Source organism: Hypanus sabinus, chromosome X1 (assembly GCF_030144855.1).
Source record: "Hypanus sabinus isolate sHypSab1 chromosome X1, sHypSab1.hap1, whole genome shotgun sequence".
In the NCBI taxonomy this organism is placed as follows: domain Eukaryota; kingdom Metazoa; phylum Chordata; class Chondrichthyes; order Myliobatiformes; family Dasyatidae; genus Hypanus; species Hypanus sabinus.
This window is the reverse complement of record NC_082738.1, coordinates 3,486,085-3,504,823: the sequence shown is the minus strand read 5'-3', so window position 1 is coordinate 3,504,823 and position 18,739 is coordinate 3,486,085. Positions and strand designations below refer to the sequence as shown.

Below are 18,739 nucleotides of genomic sequence, written 5' to 3'. Positions count from 1 at the left end.
CTCAGCAGGTGAGACTTGCGGCTGTGAAACAATCTCAGGTTCTGGGGCCTCCTCCGCGGTAGTTGCAGGAGTTGACTCTGGAACTGCAGGAAGTGGTTCTGACAGCTCTGAACACCTTTCTTCTCTAACAATTAACTTTACTCTTCTCAACTGAGTGATATGTTATTAGAACCATAGAACACTACAGCACAGTACAGGCCCTTCAGCCCTTCATGTTGTGCTGACCTATATAATGCTTTTTAAAAAAAGTACTAAACCCACACTATCCCATAACCCTCCATTTTTCTTTCATCCAAGAGGCTCTTAAATATCCCTAATGTTTTAGCCTCCACCACCATCCCTGGCAAGTCATTCCAGGCACTCACAACCCTCTGTGTAAAAAACTTACCCCTGATGTCTCCTCTAAACTTCCTTCCCTTAATTTTGTACATATGCCCTCTGGTGTTTGCTATTGGTGCCCTGGGAAACAGGTACTGACTATCCACCCTATCTATGCCTCTCATAATCTTGTAGACTTCTATCAAGTCCCTCTCATTCTTCTACACTCCAAAGAGAAAAGTCCCAGCTCTGCTAACCTTGCTTCACATGACTTGTTCTCCAATCCAGGCAACATCCTGGGAAATCTCCTCTGCACCCTCTCCATAGCTTCCACATCTTTCCTATAATGAGGTGACCAGAATTGAACACAATACTCTGTGCAGTCTCACCAGAGATTTGTAGAGTTGCAACATGACCTCTCTACTCTTGAACTCAATCCCTTTGTTAATGAAGCCTAGCATCCCATAGGCCTTCTTAAATACCCTATCAACCTGTGCAGCGACCTTGAGAGATGTATGGATTTGAACCCCAAGGTCCCTCTGTTCATCCACACTCTTAAATAATTGACCATTAATCCTGTACTCAGCCTTCTGGTTTGTCCTTCCAAAATGCATCACCTCACACTTGTCCGGATTGAACTCCATCTGCCATTTTTCTGCCCAACTCTGCAGCCTGTCTATATCCTCTTATAACCTTCGACCACCTATAGCTCCATCCACAATTCCTCCAATCTTCGTGTCATCTGCAAACTTACTCACCCATCCTTCCGCCTCTTCATCCAGGTCATTTATAAAAATCACAAATAGCAGGGGTCCCAGGACAGATCCCTGCAGCACTCCACAAGTCACCGACCTCCAGGCAGAATACTTTCCTTCCACAACTACCCTCTGCTTTCTTCCTTTAGCCAATTTTTTTAATCCAAACAGCCAAGGTTCCACTTATCCCATGCCTCATGACTTTCTGGATGAGTCTCTCATGAAGGACCTTGTCAAATGCTTTGCTCCAGATGGTATCAGATGCAATCTCCACTGTGTAGGAGACTGTCCATTTCTGTTCTCAGTCTTTCCAAGTACGGTACTCACTTTTGATCACTTCTGTAGTCCCTCACCAGGACTGCTTGTCCAGGAGAGAAATATTGAACCCCCTTGTTTGAGGAGAGCTCAATTTGTCCTGCATACTCCGTTTGAGGGGATCCAAGTGTGAATGCAAGGAATGACAGAAGAACAGTATAGCTGGTGAAATGTTGGTTGTGGAGTGTGCTGCATTGCAATATGCAAGGAGGAAATTAGTGATTTAGTGTCAGCGTAGTGCGTTCTTTTGACTCTGAACAAACCTTTCTGCCAAGCTATTTGTAACAGTGTGGTATGGTGCAGATGTAATATCTTATTCCATTCATGGGCCAGTTTTGATTATTGATCCTTGACGTTTACTCAGCTCTGTTCTGAACTACGGACTTCAGTTCAGAAATGTTATTTGCTTGCGGGTTACTGTTTGCATGATGTTTTTTTATTGCACATTGAGTGTTTGACAGTCTTCTTTTTAATGAGTTGTTTTATTCCTTTTTATAGGCATGCACATTGGATGTTAGACAGTCTTCTTCTAAATGTGTGTATATATGTTTCTTTGTTTTGTGGCTGCCTGTTAGGAGATGAATCTGAAGGTTGTATAATGTATACATACTTCGATAATAAATGTACTTTGAACTTTGAATCTGTTTGGCCACTAACTGTCACTGACTAAGAGTTCTGGAACACCAGTCCCTGAGAAGAGGCTTCTCAATACACCGGCAGTGTGTGAGGCTGTAGTGGAAGCTGTGGGCAACAATTCTGGTCACTTGGTGGCTGCATCCACTATTACCAACATGCCTTGTGAGAAAGAACAGGTTGAGTGAACTCAGTCGTTTCTCCTTGGAGTGTCGGAGGATGAGAGGTGACCTGATAGAGGTGTATAAGATGATGAGAGGCATTGATTCTGTGGATAGTCAGAGACTTTTTCCCAGGGCTGAAATGGCTAACACAAGTTTTAAGGTGCTGGGGAATAGGTACAGAGCAGATGTCAGCGGTGAGTTTTTTTTACTCAGGGAGTGGTGAGTGCGTGGAATGGGCTGCCGGCAACGGTGGTGGAGATGGATATGATAGGGGCTTTTAAGAGACTCCTGGATAGGTACATGGAGCTTAGAAAAATAGAGGGCTATGGATAACCCTAGATAATTTCTAAAATAAGTACACGTTCAGCACAGCATTGTGGGCCGAAGGGCCTGTATTGTGCTGTAGGTTTTCTATGTTTCTATGTGCCCGTGAGTGGTCTGGCAAAATGTATATGAACCCTCTGCCAGTACCTGACAGTGCATGGCAATCTGCTGATCTATCCCAGGCCACCAGACAAAGCTTTGAGCCAATGCTTTCATTCTGGCCATGCCTAGTTGAACAGCATGTGGCTCCTCCAACACTTTAGCACTCAGCTTGGATGGTACAACTCTCAATCCCTACATAAGGCAACCCCCAACAAAGGCAAGTTAATCTCGCGCTGGTAAAAATGAGGGAAATGGAAATTCTGTTGCACATTCCAGCCATTTTTGATTGCCATCTAGACCTGAGACAGTGTGGGACCTTTTTGGTTTCCCTTTGGATCACCTCTGCTGTATCAGGGAGACTTTTGCTTTGCATTAATACGTTTGTAAATTTTGTACATTATACGGGTTTTTCCTTTTCTGTGGGATAGTCCATCAGTATTTCCATGACTAGTTGTTGTGGTTTAGAAATATAGGGAAGTTTTCTTACATTTATAGATTTCTGGTCAAGTCACACCTATGGTATTGTGCGCAGTTTGGTCAACTTATTTAAGAAAGGATATACTGACATTGGAGAAGTCCAAAAGAGATCCACTGGGCTAAATTCTGGGATGCGATAGTTACTTATAATAAGGGTAAAAATAAACACTAAAGAATATAGCTCTGTTTAGAAGAATAAATTGAGATCTTATTGAAACATATAACATGCTTGGGGGATTATAAGGTAGATGTTGAAATTGTTCCACTAGTTGGAGAATCTTGAATGAATGACGTGGTTACAAGATTAATGATGGTCATTTAAAATCTTCTTTTCATAGAGTGGTAGATTTCCAGAATTCACTGCCCAAGATGGTTGTGGAAGTAAGATTAATGAGAAAGGCGGTATTTAAAAGGGAAGCAGATTTATTTTTGAAAGACCAGAGAACTGAAGTCTCTTCAGGAGGTGAGGCTTTGGGCTGTTTATCCATGATTGTCTTGAATACTCAATATTCACCTCCTGTATGGTTAGAGTGGAAATTTTTGACCCTGATGATTACTTCAAGAAGACAATTCCTGCAACTCATAGACATCTGGCATAAATGTAGATCCTATGATATCAATAGTATTAAAATTGTCACATTTTCAAGCTAGTACTCTGGAAAGAGGGTTCATAGTGCAGATTAAAAGTTATTAAACCCAGGTTCTATCTGCCTTTTTAGTGAATGCACAAGATTTCATGGCACTATCTTGAAGAAGAATACAAGTGTTCTCATTACTTCATTGTGTTTGTGTGGTATAGCACTGCCTAAATTAGCTAATCCATTTTCTTATGTCTATATACTTCAATGGTTATAAGATGGTTAGTAAATTAAGATTCTTACACAACAGAAGCCAACCCTTTAGCCCACAATGTCTGCATCAACCATCAATCAGCTATTTCCACTAACCCTATGCTGATCCTGCTTTACTCATTAACTCCTCCAGGTTCAATCATCCCTTACACCAGGGTCAATTAGAGAGGCCGACCTGCTTGTCTTTGAAATGTGGGAATGAATTGGAGAGCATATAAACTCCTCACAGACAACACCAGAGGTCAGGATTGGGCCCAGGTCTCCGGAGTTATATGGCAGCAGTTCTTGCATAAATCAAATTTGTATCTTTAATGGGGCCCATACAAGTGTCCAGCTAAGAGTTTCAGTGTGATAACATTAGCAAAAGGTCAATAGAAAAGAGACCATTCCCACCTGCAGCTTTAGGATTCCCACCAATCTTTTAGAATCAGAATCAGGTTTATCACTCTTACCTGACATGAAATTTGTTGTTTTGCAGCAGTGCAGTGCAAATACATAAAAAAGTATAAATTACAAAATAAACATTGCCAAATAAAAGGAATAAAAAGGTGGTGTTCATGGACCATTCTGAAATCTAGTGGCAGAGGGAAAAAAAACTGTTTCTGATATAACCAGGTGACCATTGAATATCAGTTTTTTATTGTTAAAATGTACTTATGCATCCACCTTGGTAATGCTAAAATAGCTACCTGTGCCTTTAGGAGAAAAGAATAATGAAGAGTTGCCATGTCTAGAGAGAAAAATGGTTGAGAGCTTTTCCCAGGTTTGGTGAGGAAAGGTCAACACTATTTGATAATATCCATGTAAATTTGTTTCTACTTGTCTGTAAATCTAGAATACAGGTGACCCCCACTTTACAAATGTTTGCTTTATGCCACTTTGCTTTTACAAAAGACCTACATTGGTAACCTGTTTTTGCATTACAAAGAGGATTTTCGCTTTCATGAACACTTTTCCCATATAAGTGAATGGTTCTTCGCTTTATGCCATTTTGGCTTAAGAAAGGTTTCATAGGAACGCTCTACCTATGTAAGAACACCTGTATCGGTAATTTGATATGTTTTACACGTGGATGCTTTAGATTTTCGCGAGTAAATTGAACAGTACTGGAATAGCGTGGCTGTGTGAATTTCCTTATCGGCCTAATAGGTCAGTCTTTTCAGTAATTCAGCTACAAGGCAATATATTGTAAAAGTTTATTTGTCTTTCTTTATTGTTTCATAACCAAATGTGAATGTGTTTACATTAATCTCTGTTTACATAATGTGAGCGAGGAGAACTCGTTTCAAGGTCTAGCCAATAGGTGTTTGGAAGTTAAGCACGTTTCTGCAAAAGTGAGTACATCTCTTAGTTAAGATGAGATGTATTTATTCATATTTTTGATGCTGTGTATAAGGTGGGATTCTAATGTTTGTATTGTTATTTTTAGAATTACCACTACTTTATTGGTTTTGTATATTTTATTTATTTCCATATTGCATACATAACAAGGGTGTGGTCTGAAGTTAAACTGAGATTGTAACAGCGGGAACTGTTTTTTAAAATTCATTTTGCCATTTTTATTTCGATACCCTCTTTCAGCATTAAAACATCTAAAACAGATAAAGGAATTAAAGACCCGAAGAAGTATTTGTTGTCCTGTGTGTGTATTTTTCCCTATACATTGGCCTTAAAGCTCACTAACAAGATCCTTACTGTATTTAATGCAGATAAATTGTAGCACCACAAAATATTAGCTTAGATGAGGTGTGGCTTCCAACAGCTGAAATCACCATCTCCTCTGTAGTACTCACCACAATATTGCCTCTGGGGAATTCATCAGGACGTACTTTGTATGGCATTTCTTGCACAATGAAAGATGCTTTGGACTGGAAAATATACTGTTTGTAAAGCTTCTGTAAAACAGAAAAATAGTGTGCAGTTTTGTTTAATTGTTCACTTTCTATTTTCTCAAAATATTTAAAATTTTTGAAATCTTGAGGAATTGAAGCTGTGGGAAACCGACACAGAGGATTTGGGTTAATCAGAATCATGTAATAAACAAAACAATGTAATTGTTATAGTTTTTCTCTGAAAAATTTCCATTACTTTATAATGTTCTATATTTTGGTCCAAATGATCATTGTTCTCAGTAACTGGGTACAATTTCCATCTTTGCAGCAATATCACCATCAGTTCTCTGAGCAACACACACAAAATGCCGGAGGAACTCAGCAGGCCAGGCAGCATCAATGAAAAAGAGTAAACAGTCGACGTTTCAGGCCGAGACCCTTCTTCAGGACTGGAAAGAGAAGGGAAAGAAGACAAGTAAGAAGGTGGGGGCATGGGATGAAGAAGTTCTTCCCATTTCTACATGTCAGTCCATGCCCTCTTTGACTGCGAGGATGAGGCTACACTCAGGTCGGAGGAACAACATGTGATATTCCGTCTGGGCAGCCTCCAACCTGATGGCATGGACATCAATTTCTCAAACTTCAGGTAATGATCCCTCTCCTCCATTCCCATTTCCCTCTCTCAACTTATCTCTTTACCTGTCCATCACCTCCCTCTGGTGCTCCTCCCGCTTCCCTTTCTTTCATGGCTATCTATCCTTTCCCATCAGACTCCCCCATCTCCAGCCCTTTACACCTTTCACCAATCAACTTCCCAGCTCTTTACTTCACCTCCTCCACCTCTCTCGCTTTCACCTATCACCTTCTACTTCTCCCCACACCCCCCACCTCACCGACCTTCTAAATCTGACTTCTCATCTTTCTTCCCCCCAGCCCTGATAAAGGGTCTGGGGCGGAAGCGTTGACTGTACTCTGTTCCATCGATGCTGCCTGGCCTGATGAATTCCCTCAGCATTTTGTGTGCGTTGCTTGGATTTCCAGCACCTGCAGATTTTCTCTTGTTTGTGATCAAACCTGCAGTCCTAATTTTACACTTACATTTCCTAGTAGTGATCTTGTGACACTGGATAGAGAAGGAAACTCTGGATAAGTATCTACTTTAGTTCAAGGGTGGAGAGGCCATTTATTACCATTATTGTGGATGGAGTTTTACGCTAGTCAGTGCACTCATCAAAGCTCCTCTAACTGGTATACACTACGTGTTATATATTACGTTGGTTGTTACATCACTGTAATACACTTTTGGTCACCATCAACTTTGTGCTTTACCTTAATGAAAGGCTCTACTCTGAGAGAGGATTGTATGCTTATCGAGGCTGCCTTTTGTCTCTCCAGGCGACCCACTTCGCAGAAAAGTTTCACACAGGTGACCGTGTCACAGGTCTAGAATTAAGACAATCCAATATAAACATTAAAGTTCATTAGAGCCACCCAAAGTACAGTATTTCTGAATACTGTGGGATGAACTTGAAGATAAAGAGAAAAACTAAGTTGAAACCAAATTATGTTTTAGTTAATAAATTGATTAATAGATACAGCACGGGAAAGGCCCTTCCAGCTGCGCCATCCAACAATCCCCCAATTTTACCCTCGCCTAATCACAGGATGTTCTCATTTGGGAAATCAGATGTTTCTCCAATAAAAATTAGCATTATTATTAGATATTATTGCATTTACCCCAGGAAGTAGGTATTTTCACCCCAGCAGTGGAGAACACATTGCTAATGAGTGGTGCCTGACCCATGTTGAGCCCAGTGTGCATTTGGTAAAACGATGGAGATCTAAGATGCCTATGGAGACCTTACTCATGTCAGCTAATAGGATGAACCTCAGGCAAGAGCTGAACTATGATTACTGCACATCTCAGTGGTTAACTCTTAAAGCATGCAGAGTCTTTAGCAATCCTATTGTGAGGCTGCAGATTCCATTGATCCAACACCAATGGTCTTCAGATTAGACTGGTAGTGGGGGAGTTTAAAATGGTTTAATTTCAAAGTTCAAAGTAAAATTTATTATCAGAGTACCCGCATGTCACGACATACAACTCTGAGATTCTTTCTCTGCGGGCATACTTAGCATATATATAGAACAGTAACTATAAACAGGATTAATTTTATCCACAATATGTAAGATTATTTGGACCCATGATATTTACCTGTCAATTCTTGAGCAATTAAGCACAATAAATAGCAATGGGAACTGTCACAGTTAACCAGAAGTTATCCTTTTTAGAATTAAAATCTAATACATGCAGAGACCATTTTAAACTCAAATATAAATGGGCTAAGAGTCAACAAAAGACATGGAATGGGAAAAATTCTACCTCAAAGGATAAAGAACTGAGGATGACAGATGAAAACATGCAATATTATATATATAAATAATAGTAATCAAAAAGGAAGAGAGTTTCAGAAATAACAAAATGGTCAGACGGTGACAGTGTTCCAGTCATAAAGTAAAACAGGTTAATTCAGTGTGTTGCTCCAAAAATTGTCTTATTAATAATATTATCAAAAGAGCTTTAAATAGTACCTTGTATTGGGAGCGGCAGGTGAAAAAATATTTTTTTGTGTTTCAGATTTGACCAATGCTCAGAACTTAGCTGGATTTACTGAAGAGGTGGACTGTGAGATGCTATCTTGCTAGAGCTCTGATTATGTGATCACAGGAGCAGAAACCATTGTGGTAACTGGTTTATACTTATCCTGCATCTTGTTGTATTTTTGACAGCTGAAGTTATGTAGCAAATGGGCCAGAACCCCTTTAAAGAATATGGACAGAAATCCATTGGTGGAAAGATTATGTCAGCTAAGGGACAAGGTTGTAGCAATTAAAAGTGCCAGTGTATTACATCATATAAAATGTTGGAGACAGTTGGCACAAAGAATTTATAATGATAGAGGAGAATTAGAACATCAGACGCAGGGTTATTTTTAATAAGAGGTTTTGTTGATCGTTCTACCAGATTGAAGATGGTCTCCTCCATTAATATTTCAGGCTTGCTGACATCTCTTTTATTCATCTCACGACGAATGTTAGTAATGTGAGGCTTCACTGTACTTAAAGGCTGTACCTACAAATAAAAGGAGGGTGGAATGATTAAAGATTCTTGAAAATAATTAAAGTTGGATCATAAAATTAACTTTGGTAATCTCACTGAGGAACATTGAGACTGAATTGTACGTGAACTATCTGCAACTCCTGTTCATTTTCTACAGGAACTAATTTCACTAGCCTTTACTAGCTGGAAGTGACATTACTGCTTTTCCACAAAATGGAATAGTCCACAGGGAAAGTAACCATCAGGAGCAACAAACAATCTGCTCGAGGAATTCAGCAGCTCAAGCAGTATCTGTGGGGGGGATAAACAATTGACGTTTTGACCTGAAACATTGGCAATTCTTCTTCCCTCCCACAGGTGCTGCCTGAGCTGCTGAGTTTCTCCAGTAGACTCTTTGTTGCCACAGACTCCAGCATCTGCAGTCTCTGTTTCCAAAGTAACCACCAGGTAGTGGATTCTGAGAGTGTATCCCAGACCACAAACGTGACCTTCCACCATTTTAAGTACAACATACTGGACCTTTATCAAGAATCGATTTTTGTTGTGTTCACCCAAACAATGATGCTGGTCATTCAATCCCTCCTAAAGACCAAACAAACAGCGATATAAAACCTTGCTGTGACTGATTCAGGAGAGAATTTGGAATTTTGCTCTCCCCTGTATTCCTTCATTTCCTTAGTTGTGATTAATAAGCCTTCAGCACCCTCAATCAGCCAGTACCAACATTCCCAGTATCATTTGGTTTCCCTTGGTCTCTACTCTATCACAGTCATTGTCTTAGTTCTTCTCACCCCTCCAAATTCTTTGCAACTTTAAGTGTCTTTGATTTCTAACTTTTCCTTGTTCTCATGAAAAATTATTGATCTGAAGAATGAACTCAGTTTCTCTCCTCATAAATGTTGCCTGACCCATTGCATCTTTCCAGTATTTTACAGAGAACAGTGCAGCACAGGAACAGGCCATTCAGCCCACAACGTTGTGCTGAACCAGCTAAAAAGCAAATCAAAAACATGAAAACACTAATCCCTCCTACCTAACCAATGTCCATATCCCTCCATCTTCCTCACATCCACGTGCCTATCCAAACGACTTTTAAAATGTCTCTAATATACTTGCCTCTAGTACCGTACCAGGCAATACATTCCAGGTATCCATCACTCTCTGAGTAAAAAACTTACCCCTCACATCCCCCTTGAACCTACCCCTTCTCAACTTCAGTGCATGCCTTCTGGTATTAGACATTTCAGCCCTGGGAAACAGATACTCTATCTATGCCTCTCATAATCTTGTAAACCTCTCTCAGATCTCTCCTCAGCCTCTGGCACTCCAGAGAAAACAACCAGAGTTTATCCAGTCTCTCATGACAGCAGGAGCAGGCAGCATCTTGGTAAACCTCTTCTGCACCCTCTCCAAATCCTCAACATCCTTCCTATAGTCAGGCAAACAGAACTGTATGCAATACTCCAGACGTGGCTTAACCAGTGTTTTATAAAGTTGCAACATTATCTGCTGACTTTTGAGCTCTGTGCCTCGATTAATAAAAGCAAGCATTCCACCAACCTTCTGAACCACCTTATCAACCGGTGTAGCCTCTTTCAAGGAGATATGAACTTGGATCCCAAGATCTCTCTGCTCAGCAACACTGTTAAGGACCTTGCTCTTAACAGTGCACTGTCTCCTTACATTTGCCCTACCAAGGTGCAACACCTCATGTTTATCTGGGATAAGCTCCATCTGCCATTTCTCGGCCCATATCTGCAACTGATCTACAAACGTTTGTATATTGTGCTGTATTCTTTGCCAGTTTTCTACACTATCCACGTCTCCACCAATCATGTTATCATCTGCAAACTTACTAACCCACCCATCTACACTTTCATCAAGGTCATTTATATACATCACAGACAGATCCCTGTGGAACGCCACTAATTACAGACATCCAGCTTGAGAGAGTCCCATGAACCATTACCCTGTCTTCTCTGCGCAAGCCTATTCTGAATCCAAACAACCAATTTGCTATGGATCCAAGCATCTTAATCTTCTGAATTAGCCTCCTGTGAGGGACTTTGCCAAATGCCTTACGAAAATCCATGTAGACAACATATACTGCCCTACCTTCATCAATCTCTCTCATCACCTTGTCAAAAGCCTCAATCAAGTTGGTAAGACACAACCTGCCCCACACAAAGCCATGCTGGCTCTCCCTAATTAAGTCATGCATTTCCAAAGGCTCATATATCCGATCCCTAAGAATTTTCTCCAGCAATTTCCCTGCAACTGACGTGAGACTCACCAGTCTATGGTTCCTGGGTTTTTCCCTTGTTCCCTTCTTAAATAGAGGTACAACATTAGCCACTCACCAGTCCTCCAGCTAGAGAGGACATGAGGATACTGGTCAATGCAACAGTAAACTCGTCTCTTGCCTCCTTCAATAACCTGGGGTAAATCCCATCAGGCCCTGGGGATTTATCCACCTTAATATGTATTAGTAGGCTCAACACTTCCTCCTCCTTGACCTCTAAATGCCCCAACATATTTATACACTCAACACTGATCTCCTGGTCCTCCACATCCTTTTCCTTAGTAACTACTGAAACAAAGTACTCATTAAGTACCTCACTCACATTCTCAACATCCAATTAAATGTTTCCCCTTTATCCTTGAGTGGTCTCACCTTCTGTCTAGTTATCCTTGCTCTTGATGCAAGTATGGAATGGCCTTGGATTCACCTTAATTCTACTTGCCAAGGACTTCTCATGGCCCCTCCTGACTTTCCTAATTCCCTTCTTTAGTTCTTTCTGCTCTTATTTCCAATTGCCAATGTCTGCACTTTTTTTTTGCTTTTCAATTGCCACAATAATGAGTCTTCCATCTTATCATTCCTATTCCCAACACGTAAGAAAGTTTTTGAAATGTGAAATCTTACCCATTTGTCAGCATTGGAGGAGTTTACAGTGCACTTGATTTCACCCCATGGTTCAAACTTAGATGTGAACAGGAGATCATCACCATTGAAATCTGCAGGCCAGTCGAGTTCAATCAGGGCTTTACTAATTGTTGATGGGCCATTGTTATGCAGCTGGGGATAAAAAAAATAGCTATGTTACATCACATTCCATTTTATGATTCTTAAATCAATTAGTGCATTGCTTCATAAATTGCCTCATGATTGGAACAAGAATAAGCTGTTTCCTTGTCATTTTGCTATTTCTGAAAGCCTTTGTGATTATAATTTCACTATAGGTATATGACTCAATCTTCCTCATTTGCTTATACACCAGTGAGGTAGAGTTTTATACATTCCAAGCCTTTAATTGAAAAAAATTCTTGTCCCATTTAGGTCCCCACTTGTTTGAATTGTAATTTTAAAAAAGGAAAAATAATTTTCTGTCAACTGCAACAGGACCCAATCCTATTTTCTTATGTTTAATTGTTCAACAATTTTCAGGGAAATGTTAGGGGTCAAAATCACCCAGTTTTATTTATTACTGCAGAGTGCTGTGCAGGCTAAGTCATTCAGTATATTCAAAGTGAAGATTGATAGCTTCTTGAGTAATCAGGGAGTCAACGGTTACTGGGAGATGGCAGGAGAATGGGGTTGAGAGGGATAATAAATCAGCCATGATGATGGCCTAATTCTGCTCCTTTGTCTTATGGTCTTTATATTCATCCTCAATTTTATAATTCCAGCCCCCAATTGCCATTGACTGTGTATGTTGAAAAATGGGCTCTTTTACAATAATGGTAACATTTTACAGTGGTCAGGTCTCCCCCACTGTCTGTCTCCATGGCTCCAAAGGGAAGGGGGAGAAGAGGTGAGCTGTTGTCATAGGGGATTTACAAACAAGCTGGATGAACTCAGCAGGTCGGGCAGCATCCGTTGAAAGAAGCAGTCAACGTTTCGGGTCAAAACCCTTCGTCAGGACTAAAGAAGGAGGGGGCAGTGGCCCTATAAAGAAGGTGGGGGGAGAGTGGAAAACCAATCAGAGGAAAGATCAAGGGGTGGGGGAGGGGAAGCAGGGAGGGGATAGGCAGGAGAGGTGAAGAAGGAATCTAAGGCTAAAGCACTATGGTTAGTAGAAGAAGGCAGAGTTATGAGAGATGATAGGCAGCTAGAAGAGGAGACAGAGTAGAGGTGGGATGGGGAAGGGAGAGGGAGGGAATTACCGGAAGTAGGAGAATTCGATGTTCATACCAAGCGGCTGGAGACTACCTAGACGAGCACCTGCGCTCCGTCCGTCACAACACACAGGATCTCCCGGTTGTCACTCACTTCAACTCTCCCTCTCATTCCCGTTCGGATATGTCCATACATGGTCTCCTCTACTGCCATGATGAGGCCAAATTTCGGTTGGAGGAACAACATCTCATTTACCGTCTGGGTAGTCTCCAGCCCCTTGGTATGAACATCGAATTCTCCAACTTCCAGTAATTCCCTCCCTCTCCTTTCCCCATCCCACCTCTACTCTGTCTCCTCTTCTAGCTGCCTATCACCTCTCATGACTCTGCCTTCTTCTACTACCCATAGTGCTTTCCTCTTAGATTCCTTCGTCACCTTTCCTGCCTATCCCCTCCCTGCTTCCCCTCCCCCTCCCCTTGATCTTTCCTCTGATTGGTTTTCCACCCTCTCCCCACCTTCTTTATAGGGTCCCTGCCCCCTCCTTCTTTAGTCCTGATGAAGGGTTTCGACCTGAAACGTTGACTATTTCTTTCAACAAATGCTGCCCGACCTGCTGAGTTCATCCAGCTTGTTTGTACGTCTTGATTTGACCACAGCATCTGCAGTCTACTTTTTGTTTGTCATAGGGGATTTGTTGGTTAAGGGAACAGACAGGAGGTTCTGTGGATGAGAACGAGATTCCTGGATGGTAAGTTGCCTCCCAGACACCAGGGTCAGGGCTATCTCAAGTCCACAGCATTCTTAACTGAGAAACTGAGCAACCAGAGGTCATGGTCCACATTGGTACCAATGACATGGGTAGGAGGGGTGATGAGACCCTGCAAATTGACTTAGGGAGTTAAATGCTAAATTAAAGGACGGGACTTTCAGGGTTGTGATCTCACCATTGCTACCTGTACCATGAGCTAGTGACGCTAGAAGTAGGAAGATCATACAGTTTAACACGTGGCTAAGGAGATGGTGCTGGAGGAAGAGCTCTGGATTTTTGGATTGTTGGACTCTCTTCCAGGGAAGGTGGAACCTGTACAAAAAGGACAGTTTACACCTGAACTGGAGGGGGACTAATATCCTAACAGGAAGGTTTGTTAGTGCTGCATGGGGAGGGTGTGGGGATTAAAGTAGAACTGCAGGGGGTGAGAACCAGAGTGCCAGAACAGATTGTGCAGTTTGTGAGGAAAGATGTCGTTAAGCCTACATACAAAGGTCAAGCATGGTGGGACTAATGTTCTGAGCTGTGTGTATTTCAATGCAAGGAGCTCTTCAATTATTTCAATGTTGGAAAAGGCAGGGGCGCTCAAGGCATGGATCACCCCATCGAATTATGACACTGAAGCCGTCAGTGAGACTTGGTTGCAGGAAGGGTAGGACTGAAAGCTTAATGTTCCAGGGTTCCGCTATTTTAGAGTGAGAGGGATTAAAGGGGAAGGGTATCAGGGAAAATACTAAGACAGGACAGGCTGGACAGCTTGTTTACTGAGGCTACATAAGTAGAACTGAGGAATAAGAAAGGGATGCCCACTGTAGTGGGAAAATACTATAGACAACCCAACAGTCCACATGGCTTAGAGGAACAAATTTGTTGATAGATTGCAGACTGTTGCAAGAAACACAAGAATGAGATAGTAGGTGATTTTAACTTTCCATATTTTGACTGGGACTCCTATACAGTAAAAGGGTTGGATGGGATAGAATTTGTCAAATGTGTTCAGGGAAGTTTCTTTAATCAGTACATAGAGTCCCAACCAGAGAGTGTGTGATACTTGGTCTGCTATTAAGGAATGAGACAAGGCATATGACAGTTTGAGTAGGGAAACATTTGGCATCTACTGATCATAGTTTCAAAGTATTATGGAAAGGAATAGATCAGATCTGCGGGTTTTGAGATTCTCAATTGGAGAAAGGCCAATCTTGATGTTATCAGAAAGGATCTGGCATATATGGATTGGGACAGGCTGTGTTCTGGCAAGGGTATATTTGGTAAATGGGAGGCCTTCAAAATTTTGAGAGTACAGAGTTTGTACTATGTGTTCTTGTCAGAATAAAAGGCAAGGATAACAGTTTAGGGAACCTTGGTTTTCAAAAGAATAGTGCAGAGCAGGTATTGACTGGTAGGAACAAATGAGGTACTTGAGTATAAGAAATACAAGAGAACACTTAAGAAAGAAATCAGGAGGGCTAAAAGAAGGCTTGAGGTTGCTCTAGCAGACAATGTGAAGGAGAATCTTATTATTGACACCTGGGCTGGACCCACCCAAGTGAACAGAGGCCAGGAATCGTACCTGGGGATTTCTGGGTTCTAATGTGTCCAATAGGAAAATAATTGATTACTTTAATCAAATAAATGTATTTTATTTTAGAGATACAGTGTAGGTAGAACAGGCCTTTCTGGCCCAATGAGCCACACCGCCCAGCAACCCACTGACTTAACCCTAGCCTAATCACAGGATAATTTCAATGACCAATTAACCTACGAACCGATATATCTTCAGAACACGGGAGGAAACTGGAGCATCCGGAGAAAACACGGGTGCTCGCAGAAAGGATGTACAAACTCCTTACGGAGGACGTCAGAATTGAAACCCGAACTCCAATGCCCCACGTTGTAAGAGCATCGCATCAACTGCTGTGCTACTGTGGCACCTGAAATCATCGTTAGAGAGTGGAACCGTGCAATCCATTGATAGTGTTGAGGGAAATGGTTTTTTCCTTTAGAACGGAAGTTAGACAATTACACAAGAGAAGAGAAAATAGAAAGACATGCTGGAAATTGAGATAGAATGCCAGCAGGACAAGTAGAGTGAAATAACTAGTTTCCTTTAGGCTTACTATGTCAATGCAATTTAATATTTAAATACTATTTGGAAAGCTTCACAGTAACAATACCATCTCGACTTGCTCTCAGGGTAACATGAAATTAATGCAATGTGTCTCTTCCCTGACCCAATGAATCAGAATCAGATTTAATATCACTGACATATGTCATGACATTTGTGGTGGAAAAATGATATGGAAGCCACTTGCGATAAGGAGTTATTCATGTTCCCAACACACATATCCAAACTGAGGGCAGGACACATGCAGGAATGACAACACCTGTAGAAACTTGGATTGCAGCTGGTTGTGAGTAGAAATAGTTACCTCAGAAATGCTTGGTTGTGTACCTACCTCATAAGTGTGTGCTATCACCTGTAGAGTGTTGTTCTCCATCACCGTATCTGAAGGCGATTCCAAACTGATAAATGGGAGGAATACCTTGTTGGGCTGAGAAACCCTGATGTTAAAAAGCAAATGTTATTATGCTGTGCAAAAAAAAAATACTCTGCTAAGTTCCTAACTTCATTAAAATAATTTCTAAAACGTGGGAGATTCTGCAGATGCCGGAAATCCAAAACAACACACACAAAATGCTGGGGGATCTCAGCAGGTCAGGCAGCATCTGTTAAAATGAAGAAACAGTCGATATAGAAATGTCATCTCTTTCTCTCAGTTCCTCTCAGCATGAGGCTTTTCATTCCAGAACAACTGAATGTCCTTTTTCAAAGGAAGGGGCTTCCCTTCCTCCACCATCAACGCTGTTCTCACCCGTATGTCTTTCATTTCATGCACATCTGTCCTCACCCCATCCTCCCACCACCCCACCAGGGATTGGGTTCCTCTTGTCCTCACCTATCACTCCACCAGCCTCTGCATCCAGCACATAATTCTACGTGACTCTGCCATCTCCAACGGGATCCCACCACAAGCACACCTTTCCCACCCCTCCCCCCACTTTCCGCAGGGATCGCTCCTTATGCAACTCCTTTGTCCATTGGTCCCTCCCCACTGATCTCCCTCCTGGCACGTGTCCTTGCAAGCAGAACAGGTGCTACACCTGCCCCTTCACCTCCTCCCTCACTACCATTCAGGGCCCCAAACAGTCCTTCCAGTTGAGGCAATACTTCACCTGTGAGCCTGTTGGGGTCATCTACTGTATCTGGTACTCCCAGTGTGGCCTCCTGTATAATGGTGAGACCCCACGCAGATTGGGAGATCGTTTCACTGAGCACCTATGCTCCGACTGCCAGAAAAAGCTGGATCTCCCAGTGGCCACACAGTTTAATTCCACTTCCCATTCCCATTCCGACATGTCGGTCCATGGCCTCCTCTAATGCCGCAATGAGGCCACACTCCGGTTGGAAGAGTAACACCTTATATTCTGCCTGGGTAGCCTCTAAACTGATGGCATGAACATCAACTTCCCAAATTTCCAGTAATTACCCACCCTCACCTCATAATTCTTCATTCCCATTTCCCTCTCTTTCTTATCTCCTAACCTGCCCATCATCCCATCATCTCTGTCTAGTGCTTCTCCCCTTCCCTTTCCTCCATGGCCTCTGTCCTCTCTGGTCAGATTCTCCCTTCTCCAGCCTGTTATCTCTTTCACCAATCAACTTCCCAGCTCTTTACTTCACCCCCTCCAGCACTCTCAACTATCACCTACTCCTTATATTTCTTTCTCCCCTCTGCTACCTTCTTATTTGACTTCTAATCTTTTTTCTCCAGTCCTGATGTAGGGTTTCGGCTCAAAATGTTGACTGTTTACTCTATTCCACAGATGCTGCCTGACCTGCTGAGTTCCTTCAGCACTTGGTGTGTGTAGCTTGGACTTCTAGCATCTGCTGATTTTCTCTTGTTTGTGAAACAGTAGATGTTTCAGGCTGAGACTCTTCTTCAGGACTGAGCAGGAGGAAGATTCCAGAATAAAAATGTGGGGGAAGGGGAAAGATTCATTCCTTGCCTTGTTAGATTTTCCTTTAACAGACAGATTTACCCTGATTCAATTTCACTGACTTGAGAGAACAGTTGGTCATGTAACCCTTTCTTCCCTCTCTAACCAGTGCAGGATAAATCTTTTCCTTGCTGTTGAACATCACAGAACAAATCAGTAACAGATGTTGCTTTTAAATAGACAGATAAATAGTTCATGATATTCACCATCTGATTTTCATTTTGGTACTTTCCTAAGATAGTACTCAATGAGGAAGTGGGAAAGATGGGCTTCATTCCTTATTCCACATATCCTGGGCCTAATGTGACCCTGTAGCTCTAAGTGATTGAATATGAAATAATGGGTTTCTCTGCTATCACCTAACCGTGGCAAATCCCAAACTTGCTGCAGTAACTGCGTCAGCCTCAGCTCAGCACTCAAAAGTAAACTGGTGAGGGCTGGTGAGAGTATCTCAAGGTCTTGTTCAAGTTCTCTTCCAAAGATGATATCCTAACTTGAACATTTATAAAAATTCATTTTTTAGGCAGGTTAAAACCCTGGAATCAGATTTATTATCACTAACACATGTCATCAAATTTGCTTTTGTGCAGCAGTAATCCATTGCAATACATAAAATATTCTATAAATTATGAAAAGAAATAGATCAGAATCAGGTTTATTATCACCGGCATGTGACGTGAAATTTGTTAACTTAGCAGCAGCAGTTCAATGCAATACATAATCTAGCAGAAAGAAGAAAAAAGTAAAAAATAAAATAAATAACTAATAAACAAGTAAATCAATTACATATATTGAATAGATTTTAAAAAGTGCAAAAACAGAAATACTCTATATTAAAAAAAGTGAGTTAATGTCCAAGGGTTCAATGTCCATTTAGGAATCATATGTCAGAGGGGAAG

General features: G+C 41.5%; 1 protein-coding gene across 1 annotated transcript in view; it reads right to left on the bottom strand.

The window, feature by feature from the left end:
• LOC132384531 (integrin alpha-8-like) overlaps positions 1–18,739 on the bottom strand; it is a 152,624-nt gene that overhangs the window by 6,475 nt on the left and 127,410 nt on the right. Inside the window, exons 24-28 of the mRNA XM_059955682.1 lie at positions 16,238–16,343; positions 11,819–11,971; positions 8,794–8,904; positions 7,101–7,214; positions 5,733–5,834 (exon numbers count right to left, since the gene is read on the bottom strand). Of these exons, the coding sequence (XP_059811665.1) occupies positions 5,733–5,834; positions 7,101–7,214; positions 8,794–8,904; positions 11,819–11,971; positions 16,238–16,343 (586 nt within the window). The remainder of the gene's footprint in view (positions 1–5,732; positions 5,835–7,100; positions 7,215–8,793; positions 8,905–11,818; positions 11,972–16,237; positions 16,344–18,739) is intronic.